The 25,647-nt window shown below is 49.5% G+C and overlaps 1 protein-coding gene across 2 annotated transcripts in view; it reads left to right on the forward strand.

The window, feature by feature from the left end:
• The window catches only part of ITSN2 (intersectin 2), a 1,173,023-nt gene that overhangs the window by 496,625 nt on the left and 650,751 nt on the right, over positions 1 to 25,647 (forward strand). For both annotated transcript variants that reach the window (XM_085610587.1, XM_085610588.1), the window contains exon 12: positions 3,938 to 4,200. In XM_085610587.1, coding sequence (XP_085466713.1) covers positions 3,938 to 4,200 — 263 coding nt within the window. The remainder of the gene's footprint in view (positions 1 to 3,937; positions 4,201 to 25,647) is intronic.

A 25,647-nucleotide genomic window follows, 5' to 3' on the forward strand; every position in this document is an offset into this window, starting at 1 on the left:
GAGAAAATTCAGGAAGCTTGGCGGGTACATCGGGGACTTTAAGAGGAAGGTAGGGAACGCTTGTATGCACTAGGGATGTGGACTTACATTTGTCATTAGGAACAGAAAATTGAAATGTAAAATAAGATTGATACTACACTATGTATGCTCTTTGAACGTACAAACATGTCATGGTTTAATAAAAAGAGTTACAAAAAAAAAATGTATAATTGTTAAATGATTCTTTACCTGATGATTTGAAAGTTGGATTAGCTGGTTAATCATTCAAATGTCTACCATTTGTATGGCAAAACCTCAGGCCCGTTAAGGTTGAACTAACCAGTCTACCCTGACAAGAAGATTTTTTAGAATTGTAAATTATATCCTTGACAGATAACTGTTGATCTGTACCATTGTCCTGGGTGGCTTCATGCCCTTATTGCAAAAGGTTGTTATTAAAGTCACCTGTCAACACAATCCTGGAGTTAGGAATTAGACCTAGGATGGTTTCAACATGTTCTAGAATAATTTCTTCCTATGATTATAATAAAAAATGTAATAATATATATTGTATGTAGATCTTTTGTGTATGTATTTGTGCACAGTTACACTTTTATCTATTTTGTCTCAGAGTTAGGGGAACTTTATTGTGTTTTTGTCTGTGTGACCCATGGTTTGTTTAGGGGTCTCTCCCTCGTTTAAAAAAAAAAAAAAAAGTAGAGGGAGCCAATGCTGGACATTGTCACAAATATTGTAAATTGGATAATTGAACTCCAACACACAAACATAAGGCACATATGGAAACTATGTGACACCTAATCCTCTAGTGGAGCATTCCTAGGGGTGTGGAATCTAATAAAATATCTACTTGTCCATGGGGCAGGGTGCTTCATAAATCGACTTGTCCTGTAACTAAATCCACTTGCCCCTTTGGTGCCATGTAGTGCAGCGACAAATTATGGCAGTAATCTCAATATACAAGAGCTCTGACATAGCTTCTCTGATTATGCCAGGGCTCATGCCATAGTAGTTTTGAATACTTGCAATTCCCTTATGTTGCCACGTTTCTGCAGATCTACATACTGGGGCTGAAGGTAGTGGTAGGCAATAGTTCCAAGGTTAGAATGCCCTTTTGAGACTGTGCAAACCTACTAACTTGCATGTTTTAAGGGTTTTCAACAACTCTTCTCTAATCTTTTCCCATACTGAATAAGGTTGGAAATGTACTCCTGACAATGGCAGATGTAAACCTTTTTCCAGAGTTGGGAAAAAGTGGTTGGAGGGAAAGTGAACTTGCAAACACTGAGATTTTTGCATGGGCAAATCTACACATGCATATTTGCTCATGTTAAAATGCAGTTCAGAAATATTTTATAGGAGTACTATTTCTTTTCCTACTTTTATAAATGCTTGAGAATTCACGAAAGCCGCATAGCTGCACTTAATGCAAGGACATAAACATGGGTGCACTTTTGAGACTTTCTTTAATTATTGGGCCCTAAATTTGCCCATGACCTTTTGTGTTTGTTAAAATTCTGTCTCTCACTCTGTATCGGCTGGCTTCACTGTGAGTGACACCATTCAGCTCTTTCCCAAGGAGCATATCTGCACACAAAGTATTTTTGTTCAGTATCAGTAACTACTGAGGCAGTGCATGCTTTTTGAGACCCCAAAAGCAATTTTTGCTTTTGCTAATGTTTTATATAATGGTGAGGGCCGGCATCTCCAGCACCAATAAGGTGTTACAAAAACCATGCCAAAACAAGTCACACATTGACAAAACTAAAAAACTGACCATCAATTTCAGACCTACTGGCTTTGCCAATGTTTGTTTATTTTTGTTACTCATAATCTTATTGAAACTGGTTACACTGATTTTCCATTATGAAACAAATGGTACCTGAATTTTTACAGTAGTTTAGTAAAACTTTTTTTCCTGCCTTCATTTTTTTATGAACATTTTATTTTGAAAGCAAAGAATCATCAGTCTTGCTTTCAAGCTTCTGCAAATATTTGCGTCAAATCGGAGAGCATTCTGGGAGCATTATAAATAGCCTTATATTGCTAAATTTTGAAAATGTGTACACACATTTTTATACTTGAACCACCGTCAGTAGTGCAGTCGGAACTTACAACATTTACTTAGAGCGCTCACCCTGATAACAAAGGTTTTCAATTAATCAACCTTAAATACATGTTTGAATAGCATGAACATATGGGCAAAAATATTACCTTTACTGCAGACAGTACCCTTCCCTGATCAATAATGTAGTACTGCAAACTGGCAGCCAAAGGGTTTAGGCTGTAGGGGGTTGGGCCTATTTGTCCTAAGGACAAAATACACATGAAAACTTGTTGCCCTTGACCCCAAACAATACGTCCTGGGAGTCGGGCTATAGGAATTCCACATCCCTGCATTCCCCAAAAATATAATCACCTTGTAGACTCCAGGAGGAAGAAATACAACAGTTGGTCATACCTCAGTGTTACTGTATCTTCATCTCTCTAGGCACTTGATAAGAGAATAATAAACACTGTAGATTGCTATGATATTGTTTCTGCCAACATATATACTCACACCTTTCTACCATGTGATTTCCTGACTGGATGCCTCTTTGTAACTGATCTGCAACAAAAATGATTATCTTTGAAAGAAGTTTCCTGCAATAAATATATGTATAACATATTCTCTACCTGTTATTACTCTTGACAGATTAGTAAATTACTGTTAGATCGCATTGTCTCCCTTTGAAATTAATGCTTTGGAATTCTTGATTCCAAACTTAATTTATGTAATAAATGTAGCAGGGTTACTTAATTAAAATCATTCCCTGAGTCCCTGCTTTTACATTGATTACGGGTTCCAAAGTAAAGATAAATCCAGGTGTCTGGAAATGACTAACTAAAGGTCAAGCCAAGAAAACAGTAAACGAATTGCACACTAACGGATTTGCTCCATGAAAAGTCTTCAGCTAAGGTCCCTGCAAAACGTGACACAATTCCAAGGAATAAATGTCCTCGTGCAGCACTACAGTCCACTCCCTTCTGTACTGCATGATCCAAAACTACTCACAGCATCACCCTCTGGTGCCCAGTAAGTTTGGGAAGCAGAGTTGCCCTGCTGACTACTTCTTGGTATACTATTAGCTCACTATCTTTCTTGACTCTAGTAAATATGGCCCTCTTGTAATGAGTTGTGACATCAGCCTATCTCATATCCAAATGCATCATTGCTCCTGCTTTCACTTTGTAATCTCTAGTTTCTGATTTTAACAAAGTTTGTGAATCCAAGCTCTCAATTCCTTTGTGGACACCTCTTCCAAAAGACGATCTGCACACGGAAATGGACTTATCTAAATCATGAAAGTTATTATTTACCATATTGTTTTTATTCTGCCTTAATGCCCCAGTCATTAATACATTTATCTTTGTGACTTACACAGTCTTACACCCTTTGAAATTTCTAACGCCAACAGACATCTCAAAACAGACGTTTTATGCTATGAGTTATATACTGTTCATAGTAACTTCAGAAAAGTGACTAATCTAGTTCAGGTGTGTTCCAAAATCTGCCAACAATAGCTGTCTTGGAATGTATCTGAAAGAAACCTTTTACAAATTCCAGTTGTATGATCCTCACACTGCTGACATTTTTGTACCAGTCCAACTAATGCACTTTATCTCCTTACACTCTGGTTTCTGCTGCCAAAACTTTGTCCTCTGTTTTTAGTTTTTACAGCTACTCAGGGTTAAACAATCCTTAAAATGAGAAACTAGTGCCACAACTCTTGTCTCTGAGGCTATACTTTCTGATTTTATTTGTGACATGATATCCTGCTCAACCATATTTAAATTGCTGATTGTATATACTTTCCCTAATTTCCGTCAGCTTCTCCTTCTGTTTGTCCTTTGCATGCCATGTAATATAATATTTTTGCATGCTTAATTTTCATTTCAGCTTCCTTTGAGGACAAGAGGAAAGAAAACTATCAACGGGGAAACATGGAACTGGAGAAGCGACGCCAGGTCCTGCAAGAACAGCAGCAGAGAGAGGCAGAACGTAAAGCTCAAAAAGAAAGGGAAGAACAGGAGAGGAAGGAAAGAGAACGCCAGGAGCAGGAGCGAAAAAAACAGCTGGAATTGGAGCGACGTCTTGAGAAGCAACGCGAGTTGGAAAGGCAAAAGGAGGAAGAGAAGAGGAAGGAAATAGAAAGGCGTGAGGTTATTGCATTTCATAATTTCTTTTTAAATAAAATGCTAGTTCTGCACTCCTCGAATTGAGCTCTACTCGGGGGATCACTATTAAATGTTTGTAAAATATTTAAATCCATGTGGGAGAACAGCTTGTGTATTATGTAGTATTCCTATATGCATCTGTCTTAGAACAGTTCACTATAATATCAAAACAGCATTTCATACTGCACCAAGGACAGAGGGAAGCATGTGAAAAATGTTAAAATTAGTACTCCGCTTATCTCTTTATTGGCACCTTAAGATAGTTAATCCTGAAATAAATCTTGTGGAACTGTACAACAGATATTAATTCTTTCACTGCAGGGATGTTGGAGCACCTCTGTGCTGTAGTTTTGTTTTTAAAACAAACCGGCTGTTCAAGCACATGTGCTTCTTTGTTCTCTTTTTACACCCATACAACCCTTGAATCCCTGGGTCAATATATTTTGAAGCCTGAAGGTAGAGTTCAAAATTTAGATATATTTACTTTTCTTATTTTTTTTTAAACAAATGTGCTCAATATTTTTATTGCATTTCTCAAATGATCAAAAATAAATCCCAGAACGCTAATTAAAGAAATGTTGCCCTGAATGTCTGGAGTCCATAAATAGCAAATATGTGTAGATTTCTATAGAGAATATTTTCCTCTCAATACATTATGTAGTATTAGTGCAGATCATGAAATTGTGGCAGAATCACTGCTTATGGTGCATTGTTCATTTGATGACAGATATCAAACTCATTAGCACGTAACTATATTTTCATTTAATCTTTGCTTTTTCAGTGACTGACTATCATGCTGGCAGGCAAAGGGTTACGTTTTTTTCTCTGTGCCATGACCAATAGTTATGATCTTGTATTTGTTGCTTATCATGTTGCACCAGTTCCTTTGGTACGATTGGACCGCACTATGCACCCTTGCAAATCTAGGTAGGTCAAGCGATCACATCTCACAAGGTGGTGATTGTAGGTTTGGAACTCTAGTACAGTATGACAGTAACCACATGTAGTGACTGTGGAGTTCGAGCTATAGCTTTTAGAATTAATACGTCTGTTTTCATTTGAGAAATGTAGGAAAGTTAAAAATTGGAATGTAAAAAGCTAAAAAATCCTATCACCTTAGGAGGTTTTAACATACCAACCTAAATAGTTTAACAACACTTTGGCAGTAGTTAGGGGCTGGGTGAAATCGTGAAAAATGTTCCTGGTGTAATTTTTGTAAAACATTATGCTTATTGCGAAGAATACATTCCGCCAGCTGGCAAATTGTGCATGAGGGCAAACGTTGCATACAAAGTCACACAGGATACTGTCAGGAGAATGTTTTGAGCATATAATGTCACCTGGTGCTAGAAATTGGGTTGTTGGTTGACCAACAAGACCTAGTCAAACTGCAGCCACAAGCCTAGTCAGGGTAAGAAGCAGGCAAACACTACATTGACCTGTGCTCACCCTCTGGTAGCTTGACACTGAGCAGTCAGGCTTAACTTTAGGGGCAATTTGTAAAGTATTTGTGCAACACTTCAAACAGTAAAACAGTGAAAACACCACCCAAAAAGATTCCCCAACAGGTTAGAAAAATAGAGCTTACTTTAATAAATTAAACAAGAACAAAACAATGAAGCTCTAGTTTGTAGAAACAAAGATATCAAAGTTCAAAGTTTTAAAGTAAAATAGCGGCAAAAAGCTATATTGGCTGCTATCTAGTCGTGCTGAACCGAGACAAAGTCACAAGTTCAGAATGACCGTGATGGAGTTGAGTGCCAGCCAGCTGCAGGGACTCAGGCCTGATAAATAAAGTACCTTAATCCTGGTTGCGGAGCATTGCGTGGATCCGTGTCAAAGATGTGTTGCGGAGCCGAGGTCATGTGTCGTTCCAAGATGTGGCAAGGTTGCGGTGCGAGGTCCTGAGACTTTTACATTGAAGAACCTGTCGGCAGGGCTTGCGATGTGAAGTCTGGTGGCGCTGCAGGGGCGATGCGTCAGTTCTGATGAGCCGTGAATTTGCCATGCGGAATTCCATTGTCGGCTGCCATTGACGAAAGATGCGAGGACGTTGCGCGGGCAAGAGCGTCGCGCAGTGGCAGTTCCAAAGGCGATGCATCAGTCCCAGATGTGGAGGATTTGGCGATGCGAGTCTTTTGCGACGGGTCCTATCTACGCTACAGCGGTGATGCGTCGGTTTTGCTCGGGGTGCACCACTCAGCTGAGGAGATATGTCGGTTCCCTTGGCAGGCACCTTAGGCCAACTTGCAAGGGTCCAGGGCTAGGGTGGCACCTCTTGACATGGTAGACTCACAGGTGGCAGAGATCCAGGTGCACTGGGTGGATGTCTTGTGAGACTTCAGATTAGGAGGCCACCCAACTAGCCCTTGGAGTTTATCTGGTTTCTGGGGTTAGGTAATGCAGGTCTAGTCCTTCTCCTCCAAGCAGAAGGGCAGCAGGCTATCAGCACAGCAAAGCAGCAGCCAGCAAAGCAGCAGTCCAGCAGAGGGGCATTCCTTCAGCAGCACAGCAGTCCTTCTTGGCAGAGTATGATTGGGTTGATGCTCTGAGATCGCCTCAGGCGACTACCGTTTCGGCACACCTACGGCTCCTACAACTAAAATACCCCCATAGGATTTATTATACTAGATGCCAATTATGGCGTATGGGGATGATAGATTCTCCACTATGCTTGCAGTGTCTTACGGAGGAAGGTACCTACATGCACACTTTATGGGAACGTATAGGTCCTGGAGTGTACTGAAGTAGTGGTGTTTGAGGTCCAGTACTTAAACCCAGTGGTGCCTTTGAAGTAAGGGAGACTTTAAAGACTAGCCTTTGAAGTGCACAGAGGTCCTCCCTTCCTGCTTTGGCTCCAGACTCACTAGAGGGGGGTAGGAAGCCCTTTGTGTGGCCTGTTCAGGTGTGAGGTTGGGCCCAGCTCCTCCCTCCTATCCTGCCAGGATGGCCCATTAAGTCACAACTATGCTCCCGTTGTGTGTGGCTGTCTAGGGGGAATACACAAAGCCTAGCTGTCACCCACCCAGACATGTTTTCAGAGACAAGCAGGAGGCACCAAATGGCTGAAGTAAGAAAATGCCAACCTTCTAAAAGTACTAAAAAGTCAAAACATCTAGCTGACCATTTGTAGGCTGCTAACTTTTAGGCAGACTCAGACCAAATTCACAAATCAGTTGGTCTATTACATTTAATTAATCATTTTAAATCATTTCATTTCATAGATCCTCAAGACAAAAGTCAGATACACATAACGTTCACATTACATCAAACCAAAACAAAATTGAGACATAGTGACAAATAACAATAACTTGAAATAGTTTCCAGTCCAAAAACAGAAAAAACAGGCAACCCACAGATCAAATTTTTAAGAAACACTGAGGTTACCATTTAGCATGGGTAAATAACATTTTGGGTCACAAAGGGTTACAGCATTCAATACATATATTTCCCTAAGTTGCTACATATTCTTATTTAAATTCTTCCCCTGATAGTAAAAAAAAAAAAGTGCCAACGCATTTCAAGTCCCACTCGATTTACGGGGGCTCTCTTCAGGGCTGTGACTGGATTCTCAGATAGATCTTGGGCATCCCTTCAAGGAAATGGGAGACTGTTGCGGGGTTGTGATCTTGAAGAACAAGAAAAAGTTTCCTTTTACTACCAACTGTCACCACTTCTTGTAATGTAATAAGGTAGTCCCAATGTTATCTTATTGGAGATATAGGTCCTGCTGTAGTGAAAAACTGAATCAGCAACTTCACAGTCGCAAAGCCAGGAACTATGACCTAGCAAGACCACTCCCTTGTCTGTTTCAGCATGCCCATCCTGCACTATCACAGACCTACCGCCACTGGAACCTGCCTGCGCAGATGGAAAAGCATCTCAGAAGAAGAGTGGACTTCCACATTCCCCAAGCACTGGCCCGAGCACATCAGTAACTTGCTTAAAGCCATCAAAAACCTCAACTGTGAGGATGCGTGTCCAAGGTGGCGGTGGAGTAGGTCGCAGCCATCGGTAGTCCGCCTGGCGAGCAGGCTAAGAAGCCTGTGGGGCGGGCCCGGAGCTGGTTCACCTCTTCAAACATGTTGCACCAGCTCTGCAGGACCGGGACATCATCCTTGACTGCACTCATCGTGCAGGAAGACCAGCTGCCTGACCGGGCCAGACACAAGACAAACTTACCTGTCTCCACTATTACCGACAGAAGGAGGCCAAAATTATGGCTGCACGAGATTTGAAAGATATTGAATTTGAGGGCCTCCAGATCTGGCGGTATCAGTACTTTTCCTCAATCACACTCCAGCGACGCAGAAACCTCAAACCACTGAGATACAAATGGGGCCACCTCTTCCGGCTCCAGTTCATCTGGGGAGATGAGGTGCGTGTGATCCGCACTTTGGACGAGGCCTGTAACCTTCCAGACATCCCGAAACTGTGTGACACGGGGCAGTCTGAATTGCCTGTGCGAGGTTCGGAGGGGGTTAAACAGGGCTCCCTCCGGTCCACAAGACGTGTGAAGAAGATCGTTGGCAAACCTATGGAAGCGGATAGCAGAGAGGAACGTACTAGACTTCTCCACCATCTTCAGCAGAAGGAAAGTTGATGTACCTCCCCTTTGGCTCAGTGGATGAGGCCCCAGTTGACTGGTGCACACGCCTCCCCCACCAAGCACTGAGGGTTGTGTCTGGTGTAGCTCCTACCCATCTTATGATCATCTTCGAGTGCCTCCCGGAGGGGGAAGATCTTTGTGTTGTTATCACCGTCTCATCTCTGTATCTCTCTTTCCTTACCCCACCTTTTCTGTTCCAGGAGGTTTTACCTTGGCCTTAATTATTGTAAGGGAGTGGCCCGACGCTTGCGGGTGGCTGCAGAAGATACAAAAGCTTGTGCGAATATTTCCTCATGGTCATGCCCCTGATTAGCCTCAATGTCCACGGCCACATTGCCCCTGCCAAGTGGCTAGCTGTCCTGGCTCGGCGGAGGGACTCGAAATGCAATTTTTACCTACTACAGGAAACTGCCCCCTTAAGGATGACTGGCGGAGACTTCGTTCCTGCTGGTTCGACAGGCAATACTTCTCCTCAGGAACTTCAAAAAAAGGGGGGGGTGGCGATCTTGCTTGCGACTCACTTTGCGGGAAGGGTAGAGCGGGTTCTCGCGGAGATTCCAGGTAGGATGTTGGCATTGCTGGTCACTGTCCTGGGTGCCAGGCTTACGGTTGGCAGCACTTATGCCCTGAACAAACAGCAGGAAGCTTTTTTCAGGGATAAATTGGGCCTGCTGCTCACCTCTCCCGATAAGGAAATAGTTGTGGGTGGGGACTTCAACATAGCAATAGACGCCCAACAGGATAGATCAGCCCCGAGGGTATGGCAGGTTGGGGGACTGACAAAAGATACCCGGCAGTGGTTGAGTGAAGTAGGCTTCACGGATAACTGGAGACACAAGCACCCCATGGCAAAAGATTACACTTTTCTTTTCTGCATCACACCAGACGATGATCACTACATCCCGGATCACCAAAGGACATGCTTTCGGCGGAAATTGGGGCAGCCTCACTTTCGGATCATTCCCCCCTAATGCTGCCATTTAAATAAGGGGGACAGACGCCCGCCCCTCTCCACTGGCGACTAAACGCGAAACTTTTAACATATGATAAAATAAGAGCTGATACGCAAACGGTACTCCTCTCCTCCTTAGAACTTAAGGATCTCCCCGAGCCACCCCTACATATCCTCTTGGAAACTTTGAAGGTGGTAATGTGAGGGCACTTTCTAGGTATATCAGCAGGTTTCAATAGAGAGCGAAGGGAGAAAAGAGACAGGCTGGAAGCACAGATTAAAGACATGGGGGCTTCACATTTCAGGTCAGGATCAGTGGTAATCCGTCGCCAATTGAACGAGACAAAGAAACAACTGTGGGCGCTAGATATGGGTTGTGGTGAGTATGCCCTTTTTAGAATACGCCAGACCTATTATGCAGGGGGAAACGAGGCAGGGTGCATGTTGGCTCACCACCTTTGAGCGCAAGCATTGGACCGGTGGGTCCCTGACATACGGTCTATGGACGACTCCCTTTGCTCCTCGGATGTAGAGGTAGCCAATGCCTTCCGAGATTTTTTCAGAATCTCTTATCAGGCTGAGCAGCTCGGCGATGTGGGCCTTGAGGCTTACCTGGCCCTGGTGTCTCGGCCGATGGCGAATGGGTCCACCTTTGAAGCGCTTGAGAAGGACATAAGCACCCAGGAGGTCCTCCTTGCAATCCAGAAACTAAAGTCTAACAAGGCTTCAGGCCTGATGGGTATGGGGCGGAGTTCTATAAGCTCGCTGGCATACAGATAGACCTTCATTTTGGCTAGGGTGTACAACTCATTGATGGATGGGGAGAGGCGGCTGGAATGGATGCTCCAAGCAACTATCATAGTGATCCTGACACCAGGAAAAGACCTTAGGGACTGCGCATCTTTTGAACTTTGATGCAAAAAAATTCACTAGCATCCTAGCACACAGGTTGACCCCCCCTACATGCAGTGATGGATGGACTCAGATCAGGCTGGTTTTATCCAGGAAAGAGGTTGTAGCGACAACAGTAAAAGATTGTGCCATCTCCTGGACAAAATACAACGTACACAGTCCCCAGCCCTAGCGTTACCAATCGATGTAGAGAAAGCATTCGGCCCGTACATTGGCCTTACCTAGAATGGGTGTTAGATTCGGATTTGGGCCCAGACTTCGCGGGTGGATCCATTCCTGCTACTCTGCCCCCCAGGCGAATGTACAAGTCAACGGCATAAAGTCATCTGCCTTCCCCATCAAGAGAGGGACCTGACAAGGCTGCCCTCTGTCGCCACTACTTTTTGCGCTCTACATGGAGCCATTTGCCAAAAGAATAAGGTCTAATCGAGTTATCTTCCGGGTCGGAATGGGAGGCAAGGAGCATAAGATAATGTTTTATGCGGATGAACTGCTTCTCACGCTCACGGACACTGACATCTCGCTGGATGCTGTCTCCGTCAATATGGATGAGTTCCGTGCGGCCTCAGGATTTAAGTTCAACCCTCAGAAGTCCCTGCTCCTTGGCCTGACCATCCCTGAGATAGAGCGCTGGTGCATGCAGGGCAAATGTCCATTCCGTTGGGCAGAGGACAGCATACCTTACCTCGGCCTGCAAGTGCACTTCACAATACAGCCACTGCCGCCCACAACTTTGGGGCCCTAGCACCCATCCTCAACACGTCCATCTACTTAGCCACATTCCCAGACACCTGAAAAATCCCATCCTCATGCCCCTGCTCAAGAAACCATCCACTGATCCAGCCACACTTTCCAACTACAGACCCATCTCCCTCCTATCAAACCCAGGAAAGGTCTTAGAAAAAAGTAATCATTCAGCAGCTCCTTGACACCACACAGTCCGGATTCAGGCCTAACCACAGTGCAGAAACAGTACTCATAGCTGCAAAGACATCTGCATGATCCTTGTCAGAAGAGACACAGCAGCCCTCATTCTCCTGGACCTCTCTGCAGCATTTGACATGGTCTCACACCCCATCAGGCGCCTGCATGAGATTATAATCCATATACCCACTCTCTGCTGGATCTGCTCCTTCTTAACGGATAGAACACAAGTTGTCAGCCTGTCACCTTACTCCTCAAAAGCCTGCAAACTCATGTGCGAAATGCCTTAGGCTCATCGCTCATCCCCACTCTCTTCAAAGCATACATAATGCCTATGGCCGACATCATCTGCACACACATCAACATGCTCTCGTACGCGGACAAGACCCACAACACAAGAAACAAGTTTACTGCCTGCATGACTGAATTTGCTAATTAGATGAAAGTCAACTGTCTCAAGCTCAACACCGGCAAGGCAGAAGAAGTGATCTTCGTCAACAACACCTTACCTAGGGACTACAACTGGTGGCTGCCCAAACATAAACCCACACCCAAAACCCATGCCAGGAACCTTGGAATAATCATCACAGGAAACTGAACATGACTGCACAAGTCCTTTAATCCTACTTCCTAACCCTGAGGATGCTGAGCAAGATCTTCAAATGGCTCCCAAGCAACACTAGAAAAGCTGTCCCTCATGCCCTAGTCACTAGCAAGTTGGACTATCGGAACACCCTTTATGCAAGGATTACCAACCAACTCACTAGAAGACTACAAACTATCCAGTACTTGGTAGCCATACTCATTCACAACCTCCTACACAGAACTTGCATCACACCGCACCTCAAGCAACTACACCTGCTCCTAATACACAAAAGTGCTGAATTCAAACTCCTTACATGCACATTCAAGGCACTACACAACTCATCCTCCACCTACTTGAACATTGTCATCTCTTTCCACCCAGCCAGACGCCTACGTTTTGTAGGACTCCTACTTGCCTAAATCTCATACGTATACAAAACTAGGTCAGTCCTGATCAGGGGTCTGCACCTCTCCATGCACAGACTGTGCAGCTTCCTCCTCTTTCAAGGGCGGTCACAATAGCAGGATGTCTTCTAAAGTTGAAAGCTGATTAGCAGCCCTGTGGAAACCACAGCTTCTAGAGTCCTGTTCCAGGGCAGATGTTTCTCTGTTCTAATGAAGCACAGTTATTCAGAGGTCTATCCACATGTAACCAATCTGATCAAGGGGCTAATAATAATCCAAAACTGTTTGCCTTGATGAGGTGCTTGTGTCTATCAGGTCCTGATTCCAAATTCCAAATTCATACCACTAGGGAACATTGCGGCTGCTGACGTTGTCTGGGGAGATCCAGCCTGTGCTGCAGAGAAATGGGCAATGGGCACCACCCCTTTGCTGGATTGTCTCTACGGGGGAGGTCAGCTTGGCAGTCTCCCCACAGCAACATGGACAGTCCTGACTCTATGGAAACCTACCCTGAACTGAATGGGATGGTGGGGGAGGCTTACAGCACAGACACGGTTGAAGCATGGCACTATGTTAAGTTGGTAAGTGGCTCATCTGGAAGGCTTTAGGAAGTGGGACATGACCGGTATATCTACACTGAGGAAGTGATGTCGGACACAATCCTAAGATCCTTTCTGGAGCTTCAGCAGGAATTCAGCCTCCATCGTGGTCAATTTAATCGTTATTTGTAATCGTGCCATTCCCTTGCCTCATTCATAGGCAGTCTTGACTCCCTCCTGGAATATAATCCTCTGGAGTGTAAACTGCTTGCAGAAGATCTGGGAGACCACAAGCTAGCAAAACTATATCAGCCCTCACACACTGTCGGCCTGTAGTCTGGCCTGGGAAACTGACTTTGACACCCTCGATGATGATGCTCTGAGATCGCATCAGGAGACGACCGTTTCAGCACACTTGCGGCTCCTAAAACTAAAATACCCCCACAGAATTTATTAAACTAGATCCCGACTATGGCAAATGGGGGTAATAGATTCTCCACTATGCTTGCGGTTTCTTGTGGAGGAAGGTACCTTCATGCGCACCGAATTGGGATGTTCCATTTTACGTAGATTTTAGGTTGGTGTGGTCTCCTGTCTGAGTAGAGTTCTCTTTTGGGTGTTTCCCACGAATCCAACGCATTGCCCTCCTGCACATTATAGATGATATTGGGGACAAAAGGCTCATTGAGCCACAGAGTCTGATTTCCGCTGGATATATTAAGGAAAATGTATATCTGAATGTTCTAGCATTTGATTTCATCTTGTTGTAATGTAGTGGATCTGTTTAAAAGGTTGCTTGACGGTCTGGGATTCATGGTGCAATTAGCAACACATCAATTTCTTCTTGTCTGTTATGAACCTTGGAATGTTATCTTTTCACTGGGCAATATTTAGCATAGAGCAAACTTTGTAGGAGAAAAGATGGCAAGTGGGACCTTGTTAAAATGAATATATGCTCCCTTTAAGAAAATGTTCTCCTCAGACTATTCTTTTTTTTTTTTTTTTTTTTTTTTTTGAAAAAGTTTTATTGAGCAATAATTCGGTTACAAGTACGGGCCTACAACCACCCGGGCCGGCCGCTAGGTACGGAAGGAAATCTACACATATCAAGGCTACAATCAGATCCCAGGGCACTGCCCCGCAGTGGCTTCAGATAGTTCTCGAGGAACAGGAAGCGTAAGTCCAACAATCACAAAAACAAAAAGACAAACAATAAAAAACAAAAGGCGAGTTATGAGGGAAACCAGTGCGGGTCAGGCTCCCCCCGGGAAACTCCAGTCAGGACAATTGAGCAAACCGCTAAAGAGAGGAGTACCGGGAGGCCGGGGACGGAGGGGGGGGGGGAGGGGGTCAAGGGAGATGAACGTCCATATGTAGTTGTTCCAAAAGGCGCCAGGAGCCATCAAGGGTCAGGGGGACATGGCGATATCAGTGTCTACCAGGGGGGGCGTACAGATGCCTCCGCGGTACGCGTTCCATTGCCCCCAAATTCTACCCCATGCCCCCGGCTTGCCACGGGCCACATACACTGTCTTCTCCCTAAACATACACCAGTCCATATTCTCCTTCCATACTGACACGGTGGGCGGCCGTTGAGCGCCCCAAAGTTGCGCTATGTCCCTCTTGGCAATCATGTTCCCTAGGGCCGCCCACCGAGTCTGAGCCGCGCTGTAGTCATTGGGCTCCCACACATTCAGGACACAGCGACGCACCTCCGGCAGCAGCACAACCCCAGTGACCTGTCCCATAACCGTGTGGAGAATCTTGAGTTGTACCAACCGGAGACGAGCCGGAATGGCAACCTCCTTGGGGGACGACAGTGCAGACTGCCAATCTTCGTCGTCCAATTCCACCCCATCCCCAGTCCAAGCCTCCCGAAGGCGCACAAAAAGGTCCGCCCGGTGATTAATTAATTTTTTATAAATTAAAGAAATAGTACTATCAGGGACATGTCCGTCAAGTATGCGGTCCTCGAGGGGCGAGGAAACAGGGATCTTGGTCCCCTCCCCGAAGACCGAGAGCAGGGCGTGTCGAACCTGGGCGTAGCGGAAGAACTCCCTGTCGGTCAGCTCGTATTCGGCCTGGAGCACCGCGAAAGTCTTGACCGCGCCCTTGTGCCACAGGTCTCCCACTTTGCTGATACCAATCGTGTCCCACTGGTCAAACCCCTTCGTGGTCCACAAGCTGCCCAGGCGGTCGGAGGCAAACAAGGGAGTAGCACATGTTAATCGCTCACTCCAGCCCATGGCCGCAGTGGCAGCCCTCCAGGTCCGCACAGCAATCTTAGTAGGACCCGTAAGGGTCCGGCCAGCCAGGCGGGAATAAAGTGCCCTGTTATAGTTCCCGCCGGGAAGCAGGAACTTGTCCATCTCATACGCCGGATTCAAGCCGGGCGCATACGTGGCGTGGTTAATGGCAGATAGCTGCGAGGCCCAATAGTACCTGCGAATGTCAGGAAGCGCGATGCCCCCGTCATACCAGGGGAGAGTGAGCTTGGCAAGAGCAATACGCGCCCGCCCGTCCCACACCAGTCTCCTCTGCAGGCTCTCCACCTCCCGAAAGTAGGCCACTGGGATAACGTCGAAGGAGTTCTGGAGTGCATAGAGGAACCTGGGAAGGGACATCATTTTGAACAGCGCGGCCCGACCCAGCGGGGACAGGGGCAGCCTGCACCACCGGGCCGTGTCCTCCCGCAGTCGCCGAAGTGGACGCAGGAGATTCTGCTCATAGCGAGCCACCGGGTCCAGCGAAACGTATATCCCCAGGTACTTAAAGCCACTCAGAGATATTTGAATCGGGAGCCGAGGCGGCAGGAGAGGAGGACCACCAGAGATGGGATAAACGCAGGATTTAGACCAATTGATCGTGAGACCCGAATTATTCCCAAAGGAGGTCAGAACGTCAAAGAGGACGTTGAGTGACTGCCGCGGTGAGGTGAGATACAGGAGAATGTCGTCCGCATACAGCGAGACCCGATCTTCGAAGCCCGGGCCCCACCGGATCCCTCTAAGCGAGGGCTCCCAACGGAGCCAGGCAGCGAGTGGCTCCAGGGCGAGAGCAAAAAGCAACGGGGACAACGGGCACCCCTGCCTCGTGCCCCTGCCGAGGGCAAAGGGCCGAGAGACCCGCCCATTCACCACCACTTGCGCCATGGGTCCCGTGTAAAGGAGCCTCACCCAGCCAATAAATCCCTCTCCAAAGCCGAATTTATCCAAGACGGCCCAGAGGAATGGCCACTCAATAGTGTCAAAGGCCATCGTGGCATCCAAAGAAACCAGCACGGCCGGTTCGGAGAGGAACTCCGCCCTGGCAAGGGCACCGTGAAGACGCCGCAAGTTAAGAGCGGTGTTACGGTGCGGGATAAAGCCGCATTGGTCCGGATGAATAAGGTCGCACACGACACTCAACAATCGATTGGCCAGGACTTTCGCCAGGATTTTAGGCTCCGCATTGAGCAGTGAAATAGGCCGGTAAGAAGTACAGCGGTCTCGCGGCTTGCCCTCCTTGGGGATAACGACTATAGTGGCCAAGCGCTGGTCGGCCGGAAGGGAACCCGCCGCAAGAGAGTCGCGGAACATGCGGCTGAGGAAGGGCGCAAGCTTATCAGGACGCAATTTGTATAGTTCAATGGGCAGACCATTAGGACCCATAGCCTTGCCCGAGCGAAGGGAACGGATCGCGGTCGCTATTTCATCCGACGACAAGGGGGCGTCCAGCCGCTCCCGGTCCTCAACGGACAGGCCGGGCAGAGCTATATCTCTCAGTAGGAGGCGAGAGTCATCCTCATCTCTGTCAGTCACCGGGGAGTACACCGCCCGGAGGTGGTCAGCGAAACATTCCACAATCTCATCCGGCTCAGTCACACACACACCATCCGCGGCACGCAACTCGGGGACAACACGATTCACTCTCTCCTTTTTGTCCAGCCACGCAATCAACTTTCCCGCCTTGTCCCCCGCGTCATACAATCGGCCCTGCTGCTCCCTATACATAGTTTTGGCCGCGTCAGTGACCAGGGACCTATATTCGAACTGTTTCAGGCTAAGGGCATGTAGCCCGTCCGGAGTAACATTCGCCTCCAAGGCCGATTCCAACCCCGAGATGTCAGTCTCCAGCTTCACCACCGCCTCGCTCCTAACCTTCTTGGCCACCACTATCTGGGCGAGGGCGTGTCCGCGTATCACAGTTTTAAAGGCTTCCCAAAGGGACAACGCAGACGACACCGACCCCTCGTTTTCACTGAAGTATTGGTCCATGGCCTTAACCAGGCTGTCACGAGTCGCAGGGTCCCGCAGGTACCAGGGGTTAATAGGAGCTATCCGCCCTGCGGACCGCGACCCGGTGTCAAAGAGAAGCCACAGCGGAGAATGGTCGGAGATACCACGCGCCAGGTGTCTGACCTCTCGAATCCGACCAGTCTGCGCCGCGGGCATAAGGAAGTAGTCTAACCTGGAGAGACTCCCATGCGCCCCCGAATGAAAGGTGAACTGACACTGGGTCGGATGCATTAGTCTCCAACTATCCACCAAGCCGAAGGTCTCCAACATCCCACCCAGCCATGACTGGGCAGCGGGGAGGGTCCTTGGTGGGTGACGATCCAGTTCACCCGAAACCACAGAATTAAAGTCCCCGCCCATGAGCAGGAGGCCGTCCGGAAGGTCAAGCAGCATTCGACCCAAGTCAGTAAAGGTGGAGTTCTGGAGGCCCGGGGGGACGTAGACTAAGACCAGGGTAAGGGGCTGCCCCTCCCACCTCCCAATCAAACACACATAGCGCCCTCTGTCATCCGAGACTATCCTCGTGATCTCCACCGGAAGGGAGGTTCGCAGGAGAATGCCCACCCCCCTGGAGCCAGTTGTGAAACCAGAATGGGCTACGAGGCGGTATCCCCCCCTGTTCATCGCATGGCAGACATTGCCGACCAAGTGCGTCTCCTGGAGAAACACCACATCAGGAGTCACACGACGCAAATATTGCAGTACAACACCCCGCTTAATACGGTCCCCCAACCCATTGACGTTCCATGACATAAGCCTCAACCCGTCTCCCCCCATCCCCTCCAATAGATCAAGAGGCCCCCAGCCCGCAGCACGGTTCCCAAATATGGACAAAAATCAATACCTCGCCCTGTAAACAAAAAACACACAACAAAACAACCCCTCTTCCCCCCCAACCCCACCCCAAGTCCAACTCCCCCCACCCTGCACCCCTGCGGGCCAATGACCCCCCCCAACTTGCAGTGTGCCTGTCGCCCCCCTAACCCCATTCTACAAAAAGACCCCGGAGGAGGAAAGGGACCCGAACCCGCCCGCACCCCTCACGGGTCCTGGTAAGACACAGTATGCAAAAGAAGTAAGACCCAACTGTACATTGCAAAACCGCAAAAGCAAGGACCAAATGTCAGTCTAAGGGGACCCGTCACCTGCGGTGCCCCCAGAGGGCCCGGGCCGGCCACCCCCGTCCGGCAGCGAGTCCAGCCAGTCACTTGCGGCCACAGGAGAGTCAAAAAAGGCTGTCCGCTCTCCATGCTCCACTCGGAGTTTCGCCGGGTAGATCATCGAATACTTCAGGCCTAGCTCGCGGAGACGGCGCTTCACCCCTTGGAATCCCATCCGCTGTTTCTGGACCAGTTGCGTGAAGTCCGGATAAAAATTGATGGTCAAGTTCTCGTAGCGGACCGGGCCACGGGTCCGTGAAGCCTGCAGAATAGCGTCGCGGTCCCTGTAGTGGAACAGTTTAGCCACGATAGGCCTCGGGGGGGCCCCCGGCCGCGGCCGGCCGCCCGGAACTCGATGGGCCCGCTCCACGGCGAAGAATTTGCTTAGGCCAACCGGGGACAGCTGTTGCAGGATAAGTTCCTCGACCACGAGGTCCACCGGGCGGCCGTCGGAGGACTCCGGTACACCAATGATGCGGATGTTGTTGCGTCGGGCCCGTCCCTCGAAGTCCTCAAGCCGCCGGGCCATATGGTCGTTGACCACTCTAATGTCCCCAAGCGCGGCCCGCATATCCGACACCTCCGCACCCAGGGTGGAGGTCCGTGTATCAAGGGCCTGGACCTTCTCGTTGGTTTTGGAGAGGTCTGCCCGAATCAGGGTGACATCGATCGCGACAGTGTCGATCTTACGGGCCAGGGCCTCATATTGCGTCGCGATGGTTTCCCTGATGCCCTCGATGGCGCCCATAATGTCCTGCAGGGAAAGTTCCGCAGAGACGGTCGTGCCTCCCCCCGCAGCATCCGGGGAGAGGCCAGCAGCGCCGGGGGACCCCCTGCCCTGGGTGTAGCGGTCCATGTTGTTGCTCTGGACCGCTCCCCCGCGCAGAGAAGCCTTGGTCTTGCGCCCCTCCGGACCCCCTTTGCCCGCCATGCGAGCGCAGTCTCTCAATGGGACCTCCGATCAAAAGGTGTGTGAGCGTCAGCAAAAGGACCACAAACTGTCAATGTAGGGGTCGGAGGCGTTAAGCCCACCAGTAGCAGATGGAAGCAAGCCTCGGGCAGAGGCCCAGGAGGCACCTCGCCACCTTGTGCACGCACGCCAGCCGATCTCCTGAAGGCCAAAACCGAAACCGAAAGTGCTGAATCGGCAACTGGCACCGCGCTGAGGCCGCTGTTGTTCAATTGCAGCCCGGCCCCACGGGTCACCTTCACCCCGGCCACCTCCGTCGGGTGGGTCCCAAAAGTTCCGACGACGACAACTCAGGATTCCCAGGTCCGATTAGAGTTTTAAAAAGAGATATATGATCAGCTGGTCTTCATCTCCCAGATTCCATAAACCAAATCAGGATAGTCTCAGGATATATTCCGAGGAGCAGAAAGGGTCCGGGGAGCCCTGTGCTCACGCGACCCTCTTGGATGCGCGCTAGGCTCCTCCCCCTCCTCAGACTATTCTTAAACAGATGTGGATAATGCTATTTGTAAAGTAAAAATAACTTAACTCTCACGTAGCTAATTTTATACCTATACATTTTAAACACGTTTTTTTTACTCGTAGATAACTGCAAGCTCAAGTTATGGTGAAAGAAGCTGACATTCTGTTCTGATAACAACCATGCACTTAGAACACCCCAAGTCAGTTTCATTGCTGCTTTCACAGTGTTTTTTTGTGACATTCTAGCAGGAATGTACTTGTGTGTCATTCACTGCCAAGGCGATAGAGTAAATCAAGCTAAGTTCACATATAGGACAGAAGGGTAAATGCAGTTATTTTCCTTTGTATACATCTGTGATTGGGACCTATACTAGAGCACTCTAACATTTTAAATGATGTTATCACAGCTTGCAATCCCCTATTCTATTTACCACATTAGACACTGCTACATTAATCCAGGACTATTTTTCTTTAGACCATCAGGGGCAGGATTCATGTTATTCTGGTACCAAGGGTGTTTATGATCTGGAGTCTTTCCATGTCTCAATCCTGTATGATACGTTTCATTTGAAAGAAATGGCTTAAAAAAAGTTTCTCCTTAGTTGAAATTATTTTGGGGTCCCATGTGAAGTTTTTGTTTGCTGCTCAAAAGTGTCATGCCTTGCTGAATAGATACTTCCCAGCGTGGATTTGGAGGCTTGGGGCCTTGGAGACTAATTTAGTATGCGGAGGAAACAGAAAATCCCCCAGTTCCCAATGGATTCTACTCTATTTTTCAGTTCTCTCTAAACTTGAAGTGAGACCCTTAGAATTTAAATGGACTGTTTAAGTTAAGTCAAATAATACTTCTACTAGGTTTTTCCTTCTGTACATTGACTTCTACACGCAAACACGCTTCTCTTTATCTGTTATGAGGTGGTATGTTAATATTTATAATTGGATTTTATAGAGGTCTAAAGTTGTTATAAAAACCAATGGAGAGGCCACTTTTCTTTACAAGAACAATACTTTCTGGATTTAAGTTCTAGAGCTGGAGGTGAGTTTGCTAGGCTACTGTTCCCTTTAGGTTTGGATTTTAAGCTGTCGGTGGCTGCCAGTAGTAAGTTTATACATCTGAAAGAAACACGTTAGTTAGATTCCTCACCTTAGAATATCCCCAGGCGTCAGGCTGGATCCGGAAAGATTTTTGTAGCAATACCCCTTGCGCGTCGCTAGGCGTCGTCTGCAGCTCCGCGTCCGTCGTCGGCGTCGTGCGCCGGAATTACGTCGTCGGAGTACTTAGACGCCGCCCTCGCGCGCTGACGTCAGTTCTTCTTTTTTCCGCACCAGTAAGCGCCGATCCGGGAAGAGCTTACCCCTAGTCATTTTTTTTTTTTTTTTTTTGGAACCGTTTATTACAGTTTATAAAAGTTACAGGTATGGGCCTACAACCACACGGCCGGCCGCTAGAGCATCAGAAGCATATTACGTACATACAGCAAAAAGTCTCTCAGCGGTGCACAGTAAAAAAACAGGGGTAATCAATGGTGCAGGCCACATAGCTCCATGCCCACAATACGGTTCCATTTTCTTACAACAAAACAACATCAACAAACCACAACCGCAAGGCAACCCGCAATCCAAAGTGACAACGCGTGCTCCATAAGTGGGGGATCCAAACAGCAGCAAAACTCTGAAGAGGGGGACGGGAGTAGATCAGGGACTGGGGGACCGCGCGCCCGCGGCCGAGGGAGGGGGGCCACCTAGGGAGACGGAGCAGGCGAGGCAGCCGGTAGCAGTGGCGGCTCACAAATACCCCCGCGGTAGGCGTTCCAGGGGCCCCAGAGTTTCATCCACGCCCCAGGCTTACCCCTCGCCACATACACCACCTTTTCACGAAACATACACCAATCCATATGCTCTTTCCAGGCCGACACCGCAGGGGGCCTCTGGGATCCCCACAATTGAGCAATATCACGCTTAGCTATCATGTATCCCAGAGTCACCCACCGCGTCTGGGGGACCGAATAGTCATTAGGTTCCCAGACATTCAGCAAGCATCTCCTCGCTTCAGGCAGCAGCGCGACACGCGTGACCACTCGTAGAACCTCATGCACACCACGCCAGAATCGCTCCACCTTCGGGCACTCCCACAGTATATGCATGAAAGTCGCCAACGCACCACAGCCACGCTTACACATTCCATCACCGGCAAAACCCATACGTAGAAGCCTTGGCCCCGTCACGTAGACCCGGTGAAGGATCTTGAGCTGGACGAAACGAAGGCGAGCCGGGATGGCCACCTCTTTCGGAGAGGCCACCGCAGAAATCCAATCCTCGTCGTCCAGCTCCAGCCCGTCGGCAACCCAAGCCGCGCGGAGACTAGTCAGCAGGCACGATCTATCGTTGATCAATTTTTTGTATATGAGGGAGATCGTGCTGTCCGGGACATGGCCATCTAGCACTCTGTCCTCCAGGGGGGAAGACTCCGGAATGGATGCGACATCCGGGAAGACGGAGCCCAGCGCATGGCGGACCTGTAGGTACCGAAAGTACTCACTGCCCTGCAGCTGAAACTCCGCCTGCAGCGTCTCAAAAGTTTTGAATCCCCCCCTCGTCCAGAGATCTCCCACCGTGCTGATTCCGATCGTGTCCCACTTCTCGAAGCCCCTCGAGGTCCACAGGGAGCCCAACCTCTCAGATGCATACAGCGGAGACGCTCGGGTCAAACGGTCCTTCCACCCCATAGCTGCATTAGCCGCGTGCCAGACACGCACCATGACACGCGTCGGTCCCGTCAAACGGGAGTCGGGCGCGCCAGAGTAGAGTGCTCGATTATAATCGCCACCGGGCAGAAGCATCCTGTCCATCTCAAATGCCGGGTTCAAGGCGGGCCCGTAAAGGCCATGATTAATTGCAGCTAGTTGGGAGGCCCAGTAATACCGTTTGATGTCCGGGAGGGCGACCCCTCCATCGTACCACGGGAGTGTCAATTTAGCCAGAGCAATACGCGGCCTCCCGTCCCAGAACAGGCGCCGCTGGAGGCCCTCCACCTCGCGAAAGTAGCGTGCCGGGACCAAGTCCATGGTATTCTGGAGGGCGTAGAGGAAGCGCGGCAGGGACATCATTTTAAATAAGGCCGAGCGGCGAGAGCGGCAAACGCCGCCAGCGCACCACGTCCTCCCTCAAACGCTGGAGGGGGGGCAGCAAGTTCCGCTCATAGCGGGCCTCCGGGTCAAGAGTGATATATATACCCAGGTACCGGAAACCCTGGGAGGCAATCTGGATCGGACAGTCCCGTGGCAGGACCGGAGCCTCCCCGGAAAGCACGTAGACACAGGATTTCGCCCAGTTGATGACCAGGCCCGAGTTGCGACCGAAGGAGCGCAAAACATCAACCAGGACGATCAGTGATTTGCGCGGGGAGGCGAGATACAAAAGGATATCGTCAGCATAGAGGGACACGCGGTCCTCATGCTCGGGGGTCCAGCGGAGACCACGGATAGAAGGGTGCCACCGCAGCCACTCCGCCAGGGGCTCCATGGCCAGGGCGAACAGGAGAGGCGACAGGGGACAACCCTGTCGCGTGCCCCGCCCCAGCGCGAATGGGGCTGATACTCGCCCATTCACCACCACCTGCGCCAACGGGCCCGAATATAGCAATTTGACCCAGCTGACGAAACCCGGGCCGAACCCAAACTTCGCCAGCATCGCCCAGATATATGGCCATTCGAGCGTATCAAACGCCATGGTGGCGTCCAAGGACGCCAAGATGGCCGGCTCCCGCACAAATGGAACACGCGCGAGCACCCCATGTAGGCGCCGCAGATTAAGCGCCGTGTTGCGGTGTGGTATAAAGCCCGATTGGTCTTGGTGGACCAAATCGCCCACCACGCCAACCAACCGGTTGGCCAACACCTTGGCGAGGATTTTGGGCTCCGCGTTCAAAAGCGAAATCGGCCTATAGGATGTGACCCGTTCACGGGGCTTCCCCTCCTTATGGATCACCACAATTGTAGCCAGACGCTGGTCCGGCGGGAGGGAGCCCTGCGAGTGGGCCGCAAGGAACATCGCGCGCAGGTGGGGCGCCAACACATCCGGGCGTAGCTTGTATAGCTCAATGGGAATACCATTGGGGCCCATGGCCTTGCCGGATGCAACCGAGCGAATAGCCGAGGCAATTTCGTCCGAGGTGGGCGGGGCCTCCAGCGAATCCCTGTCCTCCACCGTAAGGGAGGGCAGTGCGATGTCCCGAAGCAAGGCATGGGAATCTTCCTCCGAGCAGGGAGAAACCGGGGAGTAAACTTCGCGGAAATAGTCCGCGAAGCAGGAGACAATGGCTTCCGGCTCGGTGACACACACTCCATCCACGCTCTCAATCAAAGGCACCACGCGGCTCGCTCTCTCCCTCTTATCCAACCACGCAATCAGTTTGCCAGCCTTGTCACCCACATCATACAATCGCCCCTGCTGCTCTCTACTGAGGCCCCTGGCCGCCTCCGTGACGAGGGCCCGATAGGCCGCCTGCTTTAAATGCAACACATGCAACTTGGCGTCTGTTACCCCGCTCCCCAGGTCACCCTCCAGTTCTGCAATTTCGACCTCAACCCGGGTCACCTCCTCCCGCTCGCGCCGCCGGGCATTGGAAATAACGGAAAGGGCCTCCCCTCTAAGAACCACCTTGAAAGCCTCCCATAGGGAGATGGCAGACGGGACCGACCCCACATTCTCATCAAAATAGCGCTGTAAGGATTTGATCAAGTCAGCACGAATGGTGGGGTCGCGCAAATACCATGCATTAATCGGGGCCACTCTGCCATCCCCCCTCGGGAAGACACCGAGATGCAACAACAATGGGGAGTGGTCTGAGATACCCCGTGCCAAATGGCGCACCTCCCCCACTCTCCCTGCTTGGGCCGCCGGGACAAGGATGTAATCAAGCCGCGAGAGGCTACCATGGGCCCCCGAGTGGAAGGTGTACTGTAGCAATCCAGGATGCTTTAAGCGCCAGCAGTCCACCAGGCCCAGCGTGTCTAAAAGGCCGGGCAGCCATGCCTGTGCCCGGGGGAGGTCCCTAGGGGGATGGCGATCCATAGACCCGGAGGCAACCGCATTAAAGTCCCCTCCAACCACCAACAGGCCACTCGGAAGGTCCAGAAGGAGGCGCCCCAGGTCTGCAAATGTAGTGGCTTGTAACCCAGGCGGGACGTACACTGATATAAAGATAAACACTCTACCCTCCATTCGTCCCACCAGAACAGTGTAGCGTCCCCTCTCATCATGGCGCACCTCGTCAATCTCCAGCGGGAGCGAATTCTTGACCATAATACCCACCCCCCGCGAGCCCGAAGTGAAGCCGGAGTGGGCCGCCAAACGATATCCCCGCCGATTCATTGCATGAAAGGTGTTACCTATAAGGTGCGTCTCCTGCAGGAAGACAACATCTGGTGAAATACGTTTTAAGTACTGCAGGACCACACCACGCTTAATCCTATCCCCCAGGCCGTTAACATTCCATGACAACACAGTCAAATCCCTACCCCCCATCATACGTCGAAACAATCGGTCGTCCCCCACCGAGCATCTTAAAAACGACAAAACAGTTGCGGGTTTGCCTTGCGGTGCTAACAAACAACACACCCCCCCCACCCCCCGGTC

The sequence above is a fragment of the Triturus cristatus genome, chromosome 6 (assembly GCF_964204655.1).
Source record: "Triturus cristatus chromosome 6, aTriCri1.1, whole genome shotgun sequence".
In the NCBI taxonomy this organism is placed as follows: domain Eukaryota; kingdom Metazoa; phylum Chordata; class Amphibia; order Caudata; family Salamandridae; genus Triturus; species Triturus cristatus.